This window comes from Hibiscus syriacus, unplaced genomic scaffold, assembly GCF_006381635.1.
Source record: "Hibiscus syriacus cultivar Baekdansim isolate YM2019G1 unplaced genomic scaffold, ASM638163v2 tig00112230_pilon, whole genome shotgun sequence".
NCBI classification, from domain to species: Eukaryota; Viridiplantae; Streptophyta; class Magnoliopsida; order Malvales; family Malvaceae; genus Hibiscus; species Hibiscus syriacus.
The window spans coordinates 1,311,374-1,331,229 of NW_024063275.1; the positions used below are offsets into that span (position 1 = coordinate 1,311,374).

The 19,856-nt window shown below is 36.1% G+C and overlaps 1 protein-coding gene across 1 annotated transcript; it reads right to left on the reverse strand.

The window, feature by feature from the left end:
* Positions 1-17,607: 17,607 nt before the first annotated feature.
* LOC120176172 (probable WRKY transcription factor 72) lies at positions 17,608-19,856 on the reverse strand. Its single transcript, XM_039182657.1, has 5 exons — positions 19,812-19,856; positions 19,633-19,716; positions 19,003-19,479; positions 18,803-18,916; positions 17,608-18,632 (listed from the first exon to the last, which is right to left on the reverse strand). Exons 1-5 carry the CDS (start codon positions 19,854-19,856, stop codon positions 17,772-17,774), a joined length of 1,581 nt encoding a protein of 526 aa, XP_039038588.1. The 3' UTR covers positions 17,608-17,771.

Sequence of the window (19,856 nt, forward strand, 5' to 3'; positions counted from 1 at the left end):
CTCATGCCTCATGCATTATTTTCATACCATGCATTTCATTTTTTTCATTTTTCATGTTTTTACATTCACATTAACTAACAGAAAATGTCTCATCAAAAGAGGGAATAAACACCGGATATACCTCCACAAGCCTTGGACACACATTATCCTGACAACACCCACACAAAGAAAAGACAAATAGAAACCAAAATTGTTTAACTTGAAGAGAACATGTTGAGGTTACAGAGGGAGTTAGATGAAAAGATAAGACAAAATAATCAAAGCAATCTGAAAACAATCACTAAAAGCCAAGAGTCTTTGGTTGACCAAATTGTTGCCAGGTTATCTGGCCTGAATCAGGCAAGCACACCCGGGGCAGGGTCATCTGAAGAGGTAGTTATGCCACATACCCTGCAGGGGGTTATTACACCTGGAATCTTACCAAGACTACAAGGGGACTCATCCGCTGAAAAAGCAAAAACCTCATCTGATGTGAAGGTACAAACTTCTCTATCCAACCTTGAGAATAATCTGGGTGATTACCATATACCGAATTTTGATGAAAAAGCTAAGGCAAAGAAAATGGAAGAAAATATCAAACTGCTAGAAGACCAAATGAAGGTGGTTAAGGGGAACCATGATTATTATGGAATCGATGCTCTAGAGCTTAGTTTTGTCCCAGATTTGGTGCTCCCACCAAAATTCAAAGTTCCCGAGTTTGAGAAATTTGATGGAAACAGTTGCCTTTCAGCTCACATTATCATGTTCTGTAGGAAGATGACATGATATGTAGGAAATGATCAGCTCATGATTCATTACTTCCAAGAGAGTTTGTTTGGTTCAACCATCCGGTGGTACAATTAGCTGAATCAAACTCATATCAAGACATGGAAAGATCTAGCCAAGTCATTCTTGGAACAATACAAGCATATAAACGATATGAGACCAGATCGAGCCATGCTACAAAGCATGGAGAAAAAGCATAACGAGAACTTCAGACAATATGCACATAGATAGAGGGATTTAGATGTGCAAGTTCATCCACCCTTGGATATGAAGGAAACCAGGAAGTTCTTTGTGCATACCCTGAAGACTCCTTACTTCGGACACCTTATTGCAATCATATCAGGAAATTTCTATGACTTAGTTATGGCTGAGGAGATGATTGAAATGGCTATGAAACAAGGCAAGATCGAGGGAGGGGAATCAAGCAAGAAACCTCTTATAAAGAAGAAGGATTGAGAGATTAATAACATCAACACCTATAATGCCAACAAATGTATTACAATATCCGACTCAAAAACAATTGCAGCTGTGTCATCATGTACTTCTAGTCAGAATCTGAGGGAATCTAGGAAAGAAAGAAAAAATGAGTATTTTGATCCTATTCCCATGACGTATAAGGAATTGTATCAAAAACTCTTTGACACTCATGTAGTGTCACCATACCTGGTGGAACCTATAAAACCCCAATACCCCAGATGGTATGATGAGAACGCTCATTGCGAATATCATGGTGGAGTGTCAGTGCATACTATTGAGAATTGACTTGCATTTAAGAGGATCATGCAAAGAATGTGTAACAAGAATTGGATCCACTTCGTCTCAGGAGCACCAAATATTGTAAAAAATCCTTTGCCTAATCATTAAGAGACTGGGATTAATGCAATTACTACATATAAAGACAGGAAAGTTAAGACTTGTGTTTCTGAAATAACGTCTCCTTTGGCTTGGGTATCGAGATAAATGGAGAAAGTAGGGTTTCTTGTACCACATTTTGATACATCAAGGAATGGAGTTAGTAACTACTGTTGTTACCACAATGAAGAAGGGCATGAAGTGCAAGATTGCCTAGAGTTTAAGGATTTGATCCAGCTCATGATGGATAGGAAGGAGCTGGAACTCTATGATGAAATTCACGACTCTTCAAAAGCGGATGTTTGTGCAACTGAAGAGTTATTCGAAAGTAGATATGGCAGGGGTCGTCTTTTGGTAATTACCCCTAAAGTAAAGATAATAAAGAAAACACAAGCTAAGGTGTTGATCACTGCACCCGGCCTTTTTCCTACAAGAAAATTAGACAAGTTCCTTGGAAGTATGAATGCCAAGTAAGCACCGTGAAAGAAGATGACAACGAAGTGGGGCATGTCGTGGGGAAACGCTACTTCTAAGAGGATAAGTCCCCTCAGAGACCACTTGAGCCCTTCAAAGGGGATGTGCTGACAATAAAAGAGCCAATAAAGGAAAAATAAGCTATAGAGTTCATGAAATTTTTAAAGCACAACAAGTACAACATCGTAGACCAATTACATAGCCTGTCAACACGTGTTTCAATGTTGGCACTGATGCTAAGTTCAGAGGCACACATGTAAGCACTTTTGAAGGTCCTAAATCAGACGTTTGTGCCATAAGACATACTGGTCAGCAAGATGGATCGATTGGTTAATAATATTTAAGTTGATAATCTCATTTCATTTTCGGATGATGAGATTCCGTGTGAAGGACGAGGTCGAGCTAGGACATTACACATCACTACTCATTATAAGGGGCACACCTTACTGAGTTTGTTAATTGAAAATGGGTCAGCCCTAAATGTGATGATTATGGTTACATTTAAAAGGCTGCCAATAGACGCTTCCCACATGAGAACATGCCAGAGCATGGTCCGAGCATTTGACATGACCAAGAGGGAGGTAATCGGTAAGATTGAGGTGCCTTTAACCATCGGACCTACTACTTACAATGTTGACTTATTGGTAATGGATATCATGCCTTTCTACAGTTGCCTTTTGGGAAGGCCTTGGATCCATCAAGCTGGAGTACTACCATCTACGTTGTACCAGAAAGTCAAGTTTGTCATTGACAGGACTTTGGTAATTGTTAATGTTGAAGAAGATATCGTGGCGAGTGTGACCACTGATGGCCCATACATAGAAGCAAATGTTGAAGTGGTAGAATGTTCATTCTGCTCTTTAGAGTTTGTGAATGTCATATTTGTGGCTGAAGGAGGAAAGATTTCTAAACTCCGGCTCTCTGAATGCACTAAAATAGAGATTAAATAGATCTTGGGAAGAGGTGCCAAGGTGGGAAGATGATTTGGGAGTCTGTTGCAAGGAATAATCAATCTTGTCCTTCCTATAACAAATATAGACTAGTTCAGGCTTGGTTTTCAGCCCAGTCAATAATAGTGGAAGAAGGAAATCCAGAAAGGCCGAGACAGAAGGTTGGCCAGATTGAATGGAAAAAGTTTTCAAAGGGAACCCATGGTTTTTCCACCTCTTTATGAAACCTTTAAATCTAGTGGTTATGAGTTTGGGAAGACTTCACCAGATATGGAGGCTGCTTTGAAAGATTGGAGTATTAACGGTATAACCACAGAGAATGCCAAAAATACGGACGGGTCGGGAATCCGTCCTTTACCATATGGATCGGTGCTTAACAACTGGACGGTTGAAGAATTACCTGTGGTTTTCCAATTTCTTTCAGATTAATACTCAAAATATCCCTATTCGCTTACACCCGGGGCAATAGGTGATCTTTTGTAAGGGTTAATAAATGTTTTTTTAAATTCAATAAAAGATGCAGTTTCTTTCACGACAAATATTTTCCTTGTTTCTTTTGAACTCAATTTTCTTTCATTCAGTACTTTTCTTTTCAATTTTCTTTCATTTTATCATGTTTGCAATTTAATTTTCAGTCATTCCGTGTGGGATATTTTCCTCTCAGACATAAACATTTCATTTCTCCTTCAGGTCCCAAGATAATGATAATACAGGAGCTGATGATACTAACTCAGAAGTGGATTTTGAACAGTTTGTTTGTCTCGGAAAAGTTGATGAATGTGACAATGAAGACGAGTGTAGTTTACCTTCTAAATTTTTATGGATGGTAGAAAGTGAAGACAAGCAAATATTGCCACATGAAGAGAAAATCAAAGTCCTGAATCTAGGTATAGAAGAGGAAAGAAAGGAAATCAGAATTAGCACAATTCTTTCGACTGAAGCAAGACAAAGATTAATATTCTTGCTTCAAGAATACAGAGATGTGTTTGCATGGTCATATCAAGATATGCCGGGACTAGATACGGATATGGTAGTCCATAAACTGTTCATCAAATCATAATGTAAACTGGTGCAACAAAAGCTAAGGAGAATGAGACATGAAATGCTCCTTAAGATCAACGAAGAGGTCAAGAAACAATTCGATGCCGACTTCCTACAAGTGGTCGTGTATCCGGAATGAGTGGCTAACAGAGTATCGATTCAAAAAAAAGACGAAAAAGTACGCATGTGTATTGATTACCGAGACCTTAACAAGGCGAGTCCCAAAGATAACTTTCCTCTGCCACACATAGACACTTTGGTGAATAATACTGCCATGAACACTTTCTTCTCAATCATGGATGATTCTCAGGATATAACCAGATTAAGATGCATCATAAGAATATGGAAAAGACCATGTTTGTCATAATGTGGGGAACTTTCTGCTACAAGGTGATTCCCTTCGGATTAAAGAATGCCAGGGCAACATATCAAAAGCCATGGTGACCTTGTTTCATGACATGATACACAAAGAAATCGAGGTTTATATCGATGACATGATTTTCAAAGCACAAACCGAAGATGAACATGTCAAGAATCTGAGAAAACTCCTTCAAAGATTAAGAAAGTTCTAGCTGAAACTGAACCCCAACAAATGTACCTTCGGGATAATATCCGGAAAGCTGTTAGGCTTCGTGGTCAGCAAGAGATGTATCAAAGTTGATCTAGATAAAGTCAAATCCATCTAAAATTTACCTCCCCCACAAACACAGAAAGAGGTTTGAGGTTATATGGGCAGGTTAAATTACATAGCGTGGTTCATATCTCAATTGACTGACAAGTACGACCCAATTTTATGTCTTCTTTGAAAGAACAATTCTGGAACATGGGATGAGGATTGCCATACTACATTCGAGAAGATAAAAGAATACTTATCTCGCACCCTATCTTAATGTCTCTCATCCAGGGCAAACTTCTTTTATTATATTTATCCATATTTGAGAATTCAATGGGGTGTGTTCTGGGTCAGCATGATGAATCCGGGAGAAATGAAAGGGCCATTTATTACCTGAGTAAAAAGTTCACTGATTGCGAGGTCAAATATCCTCCTATCGAAAAGGTTTGTTGTGCTTTAGTCTGGGCTACACGTAAACTCACACAATACATATTGTACCACACCACTTGGCTGATTTCCAAGTTAGAACCACTAAAATATATGATGGGTGTACCTGCTCTCTCTGGATGGTTAGCCCGATGGGAGATGATGTTGTCTGAACTTGACATCAATTATGTAAGCGAAAAACCTATAAAGGGAAGTGTCATATCAGATTTCTTGGCAAGCAGAACTACTGAAAATTACGAGTCGCTGGACTTTGACTTCCCAAATGAAGACTTGATGGACATATCCTTAGAAGAGGCAAGTACTTCCACATGTAAGTCTTGGAAAATGCATTTTGATGGTCCATCAAATTCATTAGGACATGGCATTGGGGCAATACTGGTCTCCCCTGAAGGAAATCATTACCCTCACTAGCAGACTGAATTTTGATTGCACTAACAACATAGTAGAGTATGAGGCTTGTGTTTTGAGGATTCGAGCTGCTATTAGACAAAATATAAAGACCTTACGGGTATATGGAGATTCAGCCTTAGTGATTTTTCAGCTCCACGGAGAATGAGAAACGAAGGATGTAAAGCTGGTGGAGTACCGAAAGCTAATAATGGATATACTCAAAGAATTTGATGAAGTTTCTTTCCATTACGTACCAATAGAATAAAACCAAATAGTCAATGCTTTAGCAACTTTGGCAACCACATTCAAGGTTGACGATGAGTCTAATATGATACCAATTGACATGTAGTCGTATGAGTACCATGCTCATTGTTACCAAATCGAGGAAGTAAAAGACATTAAGCCCTGGTATCATGACATTCTGCAATACATCAAAAACCGAAGTTATCTAGAGAAAGCCACCGAAACTGATAAAAGAACTATTAGAAGGATGACGGCTAGATATGTACTTGATGGAGAAATCTTGTACAAGAAAATCCATGATCAGATCTTGTTGATATGTGTAGATGCAGAAGAGGCAAAAATGATATTAGAAGAGGTACATAACGGAGTTTGCGGAACGCATGCGAATGAACATATGATGTCGAGACAAATTATGAGATGCGGATATTTCTGGTCTACATTGGAAAGCGATTGCATCAATCATGCTAGAAGATGTCACAAATGTCAAATTTATGGTGATAAAATCAATATTCCACCTCAACCCCTTAATGTAATGACTGCACCATGACCATTCTCTTTGTGGGGTATGTATGTTATCAGGCAAATTGGTCATCATTTCATTATTGTGGCAATCGACTATTTCATGAAATGGGTAGAGGTTGCATCATATGCCAGTGTTACTCAGTCAACTATTTGTAATTTCCTGAAAAAAAAGATTATATGTCGGTATGGTTTACCTAAAATAATCATTATCGATAATGCCACGAACCTGAATAATAAGATGATGGTCGCTGCTTGTGAATAATTTAACATAGAGCATCATAACTCTACTGTTTATAGATCGAAGATGAATGGAGCGGTAGAAGCAGCAGACAAAAACATCAAGAAAATAGTGGAGAAAACAACTGAGACATACAAGGATTGGAACGAGAAATTACCTTTTGCTCTGTTTGCTTACCGAACCTCGGTACGAACTTTGACTGGGGCAACCCCGTTCTCATTAGCATATGGGATAGAAGCAGTACTGCCCATTGAGGTAGAGATTTCATCACTCTGGGTCCTGTCAGAAGTTAAACTATATGATGCAGAATGGATCTATACTCGATACGATCAGTTGAACCTAATAGAGGAAAAGAGGTTGAAAGTCATTCACCATGGTCAACTATACCAAAAACGAATGATTCAAGCACATAATAAAAAGGTGCACCCAAGGGTATTCCATGAAGCGAATATTGTACTAAAGAGAATTTGGCCAATTCAAAAAGATTTCAGAGGAAAATGGATGCTAAATTGGGAAGAACCTTATATAGTAAAGAAGGCTTTCTCCGGAGGAGCACTGATTCTGGCTGAAATAGGCGGGCTAGAGTTACCAAATTCTGTTAATTCGGATGTAGTCAAAAAGTATTTCGCTTAGGGTGAAAACCCGAAAGGGCGCCCTAAGTTGAAAAAAATAAAAGTGGGTCCAAGATGAAAACTCGCAAAGGGCGTCTTGAGACCAAGAATGGATCCAAGTTGAAAACCCAAAAGGGCAATTTGGATAAGGATCCAGGAAAGGTTTTGCGTCATGACATCCAAATCTTCTGCATACTTAACGATTCGAAGAAATGTGGCACTTTCAAACATTGTCGCATTTTCAAAGTCCCCTTGATAAAGGTTGTACTCAAAAGTCATCTAACGGCATATCAGTTCAAAGGCGCTCGCATTATTGTGATCTAATTCATCTACTTGTATTTTTTTGACTTTCCAAAATGTTTTTCATATACTTTGTTCCTTTTTCCTTATAAATAAATATGGTCATTTCTCTAAGTCAATTCCTTTTAAGAATCTTGGGTTGAACTTAAACTTAATTTATTCACTCTTGAAAATATAATTGGGTATTATTATACAAAGATTTTCCTTAAAGGTACAAATATTCGGAAGTCGATCAAGGCTTATGCACTATACTTGAGATGACTAAAAGGTATTTTTCTATACATCGGATTTAAACATGGTGAAGGATCCAAGATCAAGATAAGAAATTCAAGATTCCAGAATCAAGAGTCATCAGGACTGACAACCAAAGATTGAAGATTTCCCCCAAATCCTAAAATAACATATTTCACATATGCATTTTAGGTACACATATGAACATTCCATCCATAGCATAGCATATATACATAATTTTTGCAGATTATTCTTGTTAGAGTCAATTTCAACTTCATAGCGAAAGTTATTGAACTCGAAAGCGACACAATTCACAAGAGTAGATTTCAACTTCACAATGAAGGACATTCAATTCAAAGCTCAACTTCACAACGAATGAGTCATCTACAATTTCAACTTCAAATATTAATCTCAAAGCGATTCAATTTACAAGATTGGATTCCAACTTCACAACAAAGGACATCTAATTCAAAGCTCGACTTTACAACGAATGAGCCACCTACGATTTCGACTTCACAACAAAGGATATCATACCCAAAAGACTGACCCAACTTCATCACGAATGAGTCATATGTAATATAACAATGAAAAGATAGTTTCATACCAAAGTCTTCAGGTCAAATTTCAGCTTCACGACGAAGTATATTGGGCTAGAAGACGATCCATGAGCGACTTTCCAAAGCTTTGAACTCGGTTTCAAATTCATGATGAAGGATATCGTGCTCAGGATTTTCCAGTTCAACTCAAACTCATGGTGAGGGAGTCATCCGTAATTCAGTCCAAATTTACTATCAATCATGACATCAGATTTCAACTCTACGACAGAGGATATTCGATAAGATGGGAATCGACTCCCATAATAGATGATGTTAAATTCGGTGATACCTTTATATTGGACGAAAAATGTGTCTTTTAATCTTTGCCCTATTCCCGTTACACGACTATGGGCAAAAAAGGGCAGTTGTAGACACTTTTTCATCTGGGTTTCTATATTCGTATATCCTATAGTATTTTTACATTGTATATTTATGGTATAACATACATATATATTATATAGTACCTTAATATATATATTACTATTATTATTTTAACAAATTAATATTTTTCCTTTGTTTTTATTAGGTACAACCTTACCCTAAACCAACTACAAAACAACCCCAATTGGTCCAACAGACCAAGCCTAGCTCGTGTGAAGCTCGCCAATGGAGCTAGGGGTTCACCTCTCTTCACTTTAGCGCTGCATGTCTGGCACTGTTGGATCAACAGGGTACAATCCAATGGTTTAAATGAAAGCTGTAGGACTCTTGGAGAGTCCTCACTCTGGCCACATCACCCACATCCCGGATTTGTCAAAGCCACCGTGGGAATCAAGTCAAAACATAAAACAATTTCATTCTACATAGGACTCTAAAACAAACCGAAAAGAAATGAGCATTTTAATCTACATAGGACTCTAAAACGAACCGAAAAGAGAGGATTTCTAAGCCTATAAATTCATGAAAAATGTAAATAAAAAATGACAAGAAATCAAGAGAAAACAATACTTGTAAACAAGAAGGAGAGAAAGAGAAAACGAGACTTGTACTTTCGAAAGAAAAATAAATAAAAGAGGTAACGTTTTTTACCTTTCCAGATTCGGCTTGGTGTTTGCATATGCCTTTGTTTTTTTTATTTGTGTTCTTCTTTGTTTCGAAAAAATCATGAAAGCAAGAGGTCGATTATCGAAGGAGGTTGACTGCGAAAGATCTTTATTAGATCTAGCTCTCCTCGAGGCCTTTCAATGAAGATGGTGGTAAGATTTGGAAAGAGGAGAACTAGGGCTTTCGAATAGTGTAAAAAAACTTTGATTTCGCTGTCGATGAATGGCGGCCGGTGCCAGTCCGTGAAGGCGACGAGACGGTGACTGACCGAAAACTGGGTTTTCTATAAACCCCGGCCGAATGTTCTTAGTGTGTGAAGAACACTTGAGAGAAAAGGAAAAAAGGGTTTTGATCTATTTGGAAGGAAAAGGAAAAAATGAAATCTGTTTATTTTTTGGGGCTTTATACTCGACCCGCCGACCTGCTATGAGACCCATAGGACCCGTGCATTTTTGCAGGGGTTGGGTAAAATGATGCTTTCAGTCCCTAAGGTTTTACCGGAAATCCATTTTCTCCTTTTTTTTCTTAATTTTTCTAAAGTTTCTTTTAATTTCTTCCTTCACTCTGTTTTATTTTTTAATTTGGTAATTTTTCGCATTTTTCGTTTAATTATATTTAATATACTATTATGCTTTACGTAATTTTGACTCGACAAGGATTGTTTTTTATTATTATTTTTCTTTAGATATTTTTCTATTCTAATTTAATTTATCTTTAAATTAGTTTTGTTTGAATTTGATCTTGCCCTAGATATTTTTTGTTTTATTTAATGAACTATTTTTTGGTCTTCATCAATCTTCGTGTTTTTTAATCTATGACATCCGTTCTTTATTATGTCATGAATTTGTTCTATGTATTTTGAGCATTCTATTCTATTAATATTATGTCTCTATATATTTATCAGCATTTATATATGTTTCAATTCCCTTTGTTTCGTTTAAATTATTATAATTTAGTTTCTGTAAATTTTCCTGTTGGTCAATCCAATATTTTATTTTTGGCAATTTAACATCTTTTTTGACCTTTCACAGGTACTCTTAAATCAATTAAAGGTAAGTAATTTAGATCGAATTTTTACATTTTTTAATTTAACTTACAATTTTCTTAATTAAGACAACTGGAAATTAAATTAGTACCGAAAGGGAACTACAAGGGTGCTAATCTTTTCTTGACTGTAACCGACTCCCGAACCCGACATATTTCTGGTAAAACAAAGATCAGGTAAGAAGGTGTCAGATCAACCTAATTTTTTATTTTAAAAATAAATGATCGGTGGCGGCTCTAGCCCATTTATTCAAGTCGAAACCCAATTTCGGGCCCACCCGAAAGATGGTTGCGACAGTTATAGTTACAAAACATGTCATTCTATAACTTTTGTTTATGCGTCAAAAATTGGAGGAAAACATTATGACTATATATTTTGTCACTACAATTAAAATATATAACTACAAACATAATTTGTTACCAAAAATTTAAATCTCAATATTTGTTGTGATAATTTTCAGTAACAATAATTATAAGTTATAGTTACAAAACATGTCACTCTATAACTTTTGTTTTTGCGCCAAAAATTAGAAGAAAAGATTTGTGACTATACATTTTGTCACTATAATTAAAATATATAACTACAAACAAAACTTGTCATAAAAAATTGAATCTCATTATTTGTTTTGACAATTTTTTCTTGTCATAATTACTAAACTTATAGTTACACAGTTTGTCACTATATGTCATATTTTTTGCGCAAAAAAATGGAGGAAAACATTTGTGACAAAAAATAGTAGCAAAATATAATTTGTCATCATATGCTACACAAGTTTGCTAATTGTGGCAAAATAATACAACGATCTTAATTTTTCTCACAATTATATATATAAAAAAATGTGATGTTTATTTATTTTGACACAAAATCATTATTAGTAGTGATAAAAATAATTTTGATAAAAATTTGTTGCACCTTGATAAATCAAATTGTGTCTCTGACAAAGTAACTGGGGGTGATTTAACATCTTCTTCTCCATGATTTTCTACTTTTGGAATGTTAGAGGATTAAATAATCCTCAAAAACAGAATAAGGTTCTACAAAGGGCTTCTCTTTACAAAGTTGAAGTTCTTTGCCTTCTAGAGACTAGAGTTAAACCTGAAAAGTTTGAAGATATATTTAATCTCAAATTCAGTACTTGGAACTACTTCACAAACTATGACCATGCCTCTAATGGTAGGATTTGGTTCTTATGGAAAAAATGTTTGGACCTTTCTCTCTGCCATGTTACTGCCCAGTGTATCACTGCTAACATTATTAGAAATGGTGTTCCTTGTTTTATTTCTGCTATTTATGGCAGTAATAATGGTACTCAAAGGAAACTTCTCTGGCAACATTTAAAAGATCTTGACTCTAGTATTGGTTCCTTCCCTTGGATTTTAGGGGGTGATTTCAATATCTTTCTCCATTCTGTTGAAATCTCAGATCATGACACTCTGGGTTCTTACACTTCTAATGAAATGAAAGATTTTCAAGATACAATCCATGACCTTCTCCTTCAGGATCATCCTTTCTTTGGTCCTACTTTCACTTGGAGCAATAAACAAAAGGATTCCTATCTTGCTAGGAAATTAGATAGAGTTCTTGTTAATTCTTATTGGGTCAGTTTCTTTCAAAATTCCTTTGTAGAATTTCTTGCTCCAGGGCCCTCAGACCACTGTATGGCTCTCGTTTGGCTTAACAAAGACTCCCAAATGAATAGACCTAAGCCTTTCAAATTTTTTAACTTCTGGACGTGGAATCCAAACTTCATTTCTGAAGTTCAAAATTCTTGGCTCCAACCAATGCAAGGTAATCCTATGGTTTCTCTTTTCCTCAAACTTAAAAATCTGAAAACTTGCCTGAGGAAATTAAACAAAGACTGCTACAATAATATTTCTGATAGGGTTAAGCAAAAGAAAATTGATCTTGAACATATTCAGCTTTCTACCCTTAATATAACTTCTACTATTGACTCTGAACTTACTATTCAAAGTGAGCTCTCTTCTCTTGAGCACATAGAAAATTTATTCCTAAAACAGAAGGCTAAAATCCAATGGCTTAAAGAGGGTGACAAATGCTCTAAATACTTCCACTTGTTCATTGCTTCTAAAAACAAGAGAGAAACTATTAGAGTCCTAGTAAATGATCAAGGCAGTAGACTGGAAGATTTTGATGACATGGCTTCTGAAGTTATTCATTTTTTCAATAATCAATTGGGGAAAGCTGACATGAATGTTAAAAAAAAGTGATCCCAATGTTCTTAATAATCTGCTTCGAATTAATCTGTCCCCTGAGGGTTTAGCAGACTTGGAAAAAATATCACTGATGAGGAGATTAAGGAAGCTTTTTTCAGTCAAGGTAATGATAAAGCTCCTGGGCCTGATGGCTTCACCCCTTTCTTCTTTAAAACTACCTGGTCAGTGGTTGGGGATGATGTCTTAAAAGCTGTTAAGTATTTTTTCCAGAACTCTTGGGTGTTACCTGCTTTTAATTCTACTATTATTGCTCTTGTCCCTAAGATCACTAATCCTAGCAAAATCAAAGACTATAGACCCATCTCTTGTTGCTCTGTGGTCTATAAGGCAATTACGAAGATTCTTGTTCAAAGGCTGAAAAATTTACTTCCTGACCTGATTACTCTTAATCAAACTGCCTTTGTTAAAGGAAGAAACATTATTGACAATAATCTCTTAGCCCATGACCTAGTTAAAGGCTATGGTAGAAATTCAATCTCTCCTAGATGTGCGATCAAGATTGATCTTCAAAAGGCATTTGATTCCCTTGACTGGGATTTCCTTTCATCCATCCTCAATGCAATTGGTCTCCCTCCCATATTCATATCTTGGATCCAAGCTTGCTATTCTGGAGCAAGATATTCAATTTCCTTTAATGGTTCTTTAATTGGCTATTTCAAAGGTAAAAGGGGCCTTAGGCAGGGAGATCCTTTATCTCCCATTGTTTTTGTTCTAGCCATGAATATTCTTTCTAAGCTCCTTAATCTTGCTGCCATCAAAGGTTTATTCGGTTATCACACTAAATGCAAGAAAATAGGGCTCACTCATCTATCTTTTGCTGATGACCTCCTTATCTTCTACAAAGGAAATTTAGAGTCTATTATTGGAGTAATTTCTGTTCTTCAAAAATTTTATGAAATATCTGGTCTCCAACATAATGTGGCTAAGTCTGAAATTTTTGCAGCTGGTATTTCTCCAAGGAACCTTGAACTCATCAAAACCTCTACTGGTTTCAAGATTGGCCTTTTACCAGTGAGGTATCTTGGAGTTCCTCTAGTTCCCCGAAAACTCACTATTAAAGACTGCTACCCTCTTATTGATAAGATCAAATCTAGAATCCACCAGTGGTCTGGGAGGCACTTAAGCTATGCTGGTAGGTTAGAACTCATAAAAACTATTTTACAAAACATTGCAAACTTCTGGTGTCGTCAATTCCTGCTTCCTCAATCTGTTATTAACAGAATTAACCAACTTTGCTCAAGATATCTATGGAAAAGCTCTGACACTTTAGCCTCTGGAGCCAGAGTAAGTTGGATCAATTTATGCAAACCCAAAAGGAGGACTGGGATTAAAAGATTTGAAATCTTGTAATAAGGTTTGCATGATTCTATTAATTCGCAACCTTCTTGCTGGTCAAGGTTCTTTATGGATTGCTTGGACTTACTCTTATGTTATAAAAAATAACAACTTTAGCCAAATGTCTCCTAGTGCTTCCTCTAGCTACATATTCAATAAACTTATAAAACTGAAAGATGAAGCCATCCCCACTCTTAATGCTGGTATTACGACCACTAAAGGGATTTGGGAAGAAGTTAGACACAAACATGATAAAGTCCCTTGGCATAAACTTATCTGGTTTCCCCTTCACATCCCTAAATTTAGTGTTATTACTTGGTTGGCTATTCTTGATAGACTACCAACGAGGGATAGACTCCTTTGTATGGGTCTCACTACTGTTGGTTATTGTGTATTTTGTAATGATGCTCTTGAAACGAGAAATCATTTATTTGCTGATTGTACTATGATCACTTCTCTTTGGAATGGTATTTTGCAACTGTCTCTTCTGTCCGTTCCTCACATGCCATGGGAAATCAAGCTTGCTTGGGCTGCTTCAACTTGGAAAGGTAAATCTCTCTTAACCTCTATCATGAAGACTGCTTGGTGTGCTTTCTTCTACAAGGTTTGGGAGGAGAGAAACTGTTGTATATTCCGAGGCAAATTCCGAACTATTGAAGATAGGCATGTAAACGAACCGAACGCACACGAACGAAGGTATGTTCATGTTCGTTCATTTAAAAAATAAACGAACATAAACGAACACGAACATAAACGAACAAATTTTTTTTTGTTCATGTTCGTTTATTAAGGAATATAACTTGTTCATGTTCGTTCATTTAATAAATAAACGAACATAAACGAACACGAACATAAACGAACACGAACATAAATGAACACGAACATAAACGAACATAAACGTTGGAGACCCTACCTTCCATTGTTCTTTCATGAAAAATAGTCGACAATGCAAATCAACCAAATCTACAGTGATAAATAGCGTAAGAGCTTATTAGCAGTGATGAAATGTTTGAAGATATCAAATATTTCGATCTATCTTTTAAAGATATTAAATGATTCATACGACTTTAATTTAACGCTATAACATTTATCTTAGTGTTCCATGATTACATATGAACAATCATTTTCCGCTATTACACTCTTTTTCAGAAATTGCATAGAAACCTTTGTTTTGTTTTCTGGCAAATTCTATATATTTTTCTTTTTACTGATGCTCATATACTTCCGATTTTTACCTTTATCTTCCCATCTATTTCTAGAAAGAAGTATTATGTTTTCTTGAGTTTTAGATGTGAAGATACCCACAATAACTTTACATATCAACTATTAAGTCAAATAAAACAGAGAAAGAGATGAAAACAGACATGTAAAACTTCATATTGCACTATAATATAACTTGTTTTGAATCTTTCAAAGATCGTCTCCACTCTCCAGTGAACAATAAGGTTTGGGAAAAAAGGGGAAAATGAATATAAGTGCGAGGTGCCTCACAGGTTAACATATTGGATTTAATCTCCAAATAAAATTGGGTTAATTATGGAGTTGGTCATCAAAATATCAGATTAATATTTTTAAGATACTTACAAATTGGTCACCAAAATTGATTTAAGAAGATTGTGTTAAACATAAATGAATGAACATAAACGAACATAATCGAACGAACATAAACGAACATAACCAAACGAACATAACCGAACGTTCACGAACGTAAATGAACGAACGAGACCTATGTTCATGTTTGTTCATTTAATTAAACGAACAAAAAATCTTGTTCATGTTCGTTCATTTAATAAATAAACGCACATAAACGAACTTCCCGCCGCACGGTTCATGAACGGTTCGTTGAACGTTCAGTTCATTTACAGGCCTAATTGAAGACTTGCTTGGTTCTATAAAAGAGACAGTAGGACTTCATCATATGAATAGAGACTTCAATAAGCTTGATAATGTTAATATGCTTCTTTGTAACAATTGGAATATAGCCTAATTTGTTTGTTGTGTAGTGGTCTCTGACTTTCTTTGAAACTTTATATTTTTCTTCTTGGATAAATAAAAAATCTAACTTATCCAAAAAAAAAAAAAAAAATTTGCAGTGAAGGTACATGCACAGTAAAGGCCTAAAATACAAACGCAATAGGAATCCAAAGACAAGAGGTGGTCCCTGGCCTAGTCTTTTGACAAACCCCAACACATACGACAATTTATATGGCTAATACTCCAGTTAGGCTTTTCACAAATCACAAAAGGGGACATCGGGGTTTTACCTCAGATGCATCTTTCTCAGTTCGCTATAACGCAGTCGAAGACACCTTTCACGTTCTACGTGATTGTCAACTCGCATGCTCCCTATTGATGCAAATCGTCCCAACTAAAATTCAAATGACGTTCTTCTCACTCCCTTTAGATAGCTAGTTGCAAGCAAACCTATTGAACTCACTCCAAATACCACATTCGGAATGTGCATGGAAGCACCTTTATCAAACCATTATATGGCAACTCTGGAAACAACGCAATTACGTCATATTCGAAGCAGGAAGTAAATCAATCCAAGGACTACTGAGGCGACAGTAACATGGGCTAAGGCGATGGGAACATCAAAATCAACGGACACACTATCCAGATTAATGCCAAGACCAAGAACACAATGGAAACCCCCGCCTAAAGGAACAATTAAACTGAACACAGATGGAGCCACGAACCCGAACTCTCGCTAAACCTCAGTAGGTGGAATCGCACGAAAGGAACACGGGGAATGACTATTCGGATACAGATGCACGATTGGAGTCTTCTCAGGTCTTAATGTAGACTTATGGGCTATACTCGATGGACTACAGTTATTATAGAGCAAAGGATACCTCAAGATAATAGTGGCAACAGATTGTACAACTGCTGTGAACCTCCTCTCGTCCAGCCAGCAGGCCAGAAATCTACAATATCCAGATGCAGCCAAGATCTACTCAAAAAAGAATGGGATGTACAAGTGGTTCACACGCCATTCGAAGCAAAAATGGAGACCACCAGAATCTGGGACTGCAGATAATCCAAAGGCCGAACTAGGAGCTTCAGCTACTGCTACAGAAGGATATTAACTCAACCACTCTAGATAGAGATGCATAATTAGATTAGTTTAGTATCACTGCTATTACCCCCAAAAAAAAACTTGTGTATATTATAAAAGAAAAGACAAATTGTTCGTTTAATTTTGTAGATTTGTATGTTTTTATTTTTTATTAATTTATTAATCAAATACACATATTTTAAAACTAACCCAATGAGGAAATATCGATTAAAAAAACTTAACCGATTGAACAGAGCTAATTGGGTCAAATAGATTAGATTAAGTTGATTTTGAAGAGATCTACTAATTTTCTAAAAGTATTTATATTTAAACTTAAATCTAAATATATTATTAAAGTTCAAATCCACTCTTTAAATCGAAACGAAAATAAATATTATACAAATATTATTAAAATCCAAGCACATATTGGAAATATAATCTTATCCTATTCAAATTCATAAACATTAAACTTGTAAAAGTAACCCGAATCGATTAAAAAATTAATATACGATTTTATATTTACAGTTAGTTTCTAAATCTATTTCACGTTATAATTTAGAATAAAGATTTATTTGAAAGGACCAAAAACTGAGCCATTCCAAAGATTAGACTTTAATAGAAAAATTCAAAGATTAAGGAGTAAAAGTAAATTATAATAAAGAGTGAGGAGCAATGGATGAAATTGCCTAATTTAAATTACTTAAGAAAATTCTTCACAATTGATTCTTATTTGCAAAAAACAATATGTATAACAATTTCAAAGCGCCTTCCTCTCTATTCAATTAATTATTGAGTTCTTTATCATCAGAATCTGGTTTAAAGGCACTGTTGAAAATGGGGAAAGGAAATGAAGGCTGAAGCAATGAACTTCCTGTTTGAGAAGTAGAAGATGCCAATCCATTACAGTATCTTGATGAACATGATGATTGATCTTTCCCATCTTGAGAAATTATGGCTTGCATCAAATTCTGACCAAATTTCTCAGCTTTTTGATCAGCTGGGTCTCCAGGTTTTGCACTGCTACAAACCATTGATGAAATTGCAGCAGCTATTACTGATCTGAAACTTGGGTCTGATGTGATTACCTTGGTTAAGGTTTCTGTCAAAGACTGATTGTTTCCCGAGAAAGACTGGTAAATCTGGTCTTGGAACTCTTTCCCGAGGCTCAAGTCCACAGTCCGAGTTTGATAATAGGGTACTTGTGCACCATAACGGGAGTATCCATTGCCCCAAACTGCTGGCAATATGTTGGATTCTGATGAAGAAAAGTTGAGACTTGTAGAAGGGAAACTGGGAAAGTTTGAAGAGAACCTGTTGAAATAATTAGATGATGGGGGTTGGGAAGAGGTGAGGTCTAGAGTAATTGTTGGTAACGAAGGTGATGAGGTTGAGTTTGGTAAGTAGAACTGTCTTGTTGAATTATCATGGGGGTTGAAGTTGAATCCATTGAGTACTTGATTTGAAAGTTTAGCTGTTGCTGTTGAATTGAGCCCTTGTTGAGAAGTTGAAGAACCAGATAATAGCATGGAGGCCGCGGCTGCTGTGGTGGAAGCTATTGCCATCGCTGAAAACGGAAGTGGATGGTTGTGATTCCCTTCATAAGTAGTGATTAATATTGACGTATCCTCAGCACACCTTTGGACCTACATATTATATATCACCAGGTTTTAGCCCTTTAGCTCATTATATTCATATTTTAAAGGGATAAAGGTGGAGATTCGAATTATATAATATGGTTTTATATTGTACTCTAACAGAATTTTACAACCATATATTATATGCACAAAATGATTTATGAGAACAAATAATCTACCTGTTTTCTTACTGGACAACCTGGTGCAACTGTGCAACGATAGTAAGCTCTTGGGCAAGGATTTCCTTTTGAAATTTTCTGCCCATATTTCCTCCATTGACATCCATCGTTCATCTGTAATGGAAGAAATGAGCATTCAATGATCAAATCAAAGGAAAAAATATCGAAAGCTTTCTAAAAGTATTGACACAAATGCTTACAGTCGGTGCATCACATCTAGTTCTCACAGAAACCCTAGCTCTCTTAACATGATTTTGTTGATCTTCACCATCTCCATTTCTGGTCGTTCTCTTTTGAATCTTGCTTGGTGGCCACGTTTCTGCTGCACCATCTTCCTTCTGTTGATCTTCTGAACTATTTCCAGGGGTTGACAATCGAGAGTTAGAGTCTAATCGAAGAGTTAAACTGGGTTTGAGCTCTGGATCATCTTTTATGGACTCCATCGAAGAACTTCTTCCAAGGGAAAGTGAAACAAGTTCAGGCTCTGGAACATTATCTGGCGATGAAGAAACTAATGAGCTTGTGGATTTCTTCGTAGCTCCTTGTTGAAGGATTTCATTGAAACTTGATTGAAGTGACTTGTAATTCTCCTGGATCTTCTCCAACATCTTCTTCAATCTTTCATTTTCTTCCTTCACCTCACCCATCTCAGCTTTTGCAGATTCAAGTTCATCCTCCTGATCAATATCATCATGCATAATTGCAAAACCAGCATTAATTGATTACTGCAACTTCCCAACATTTTTATTATCAAAATTTGCAAAATTCTAGGAAAAAGTGTCAGTTGTATGCATGAGAGAGGTCCACAAGCATTTAATGCAATGATCTACCTCTTTTCTATCCACCAAGTCTTCGTGGCAAGGAGATGGTGAATTCAAATCAGCATTTTGTTGGAGTTTTCTTCCAATCTCACTCTAAAAAACAAAAAAAATTAAAGAATCCATCAGTAAATTTTATCATAAACCTAGAACAAATCGAAGCAGTTGAAAAAGGATGAATGAATATATACCTTATTAGGATCTGATGTTTGCATTTTCATCAGCAGAACCTCCAT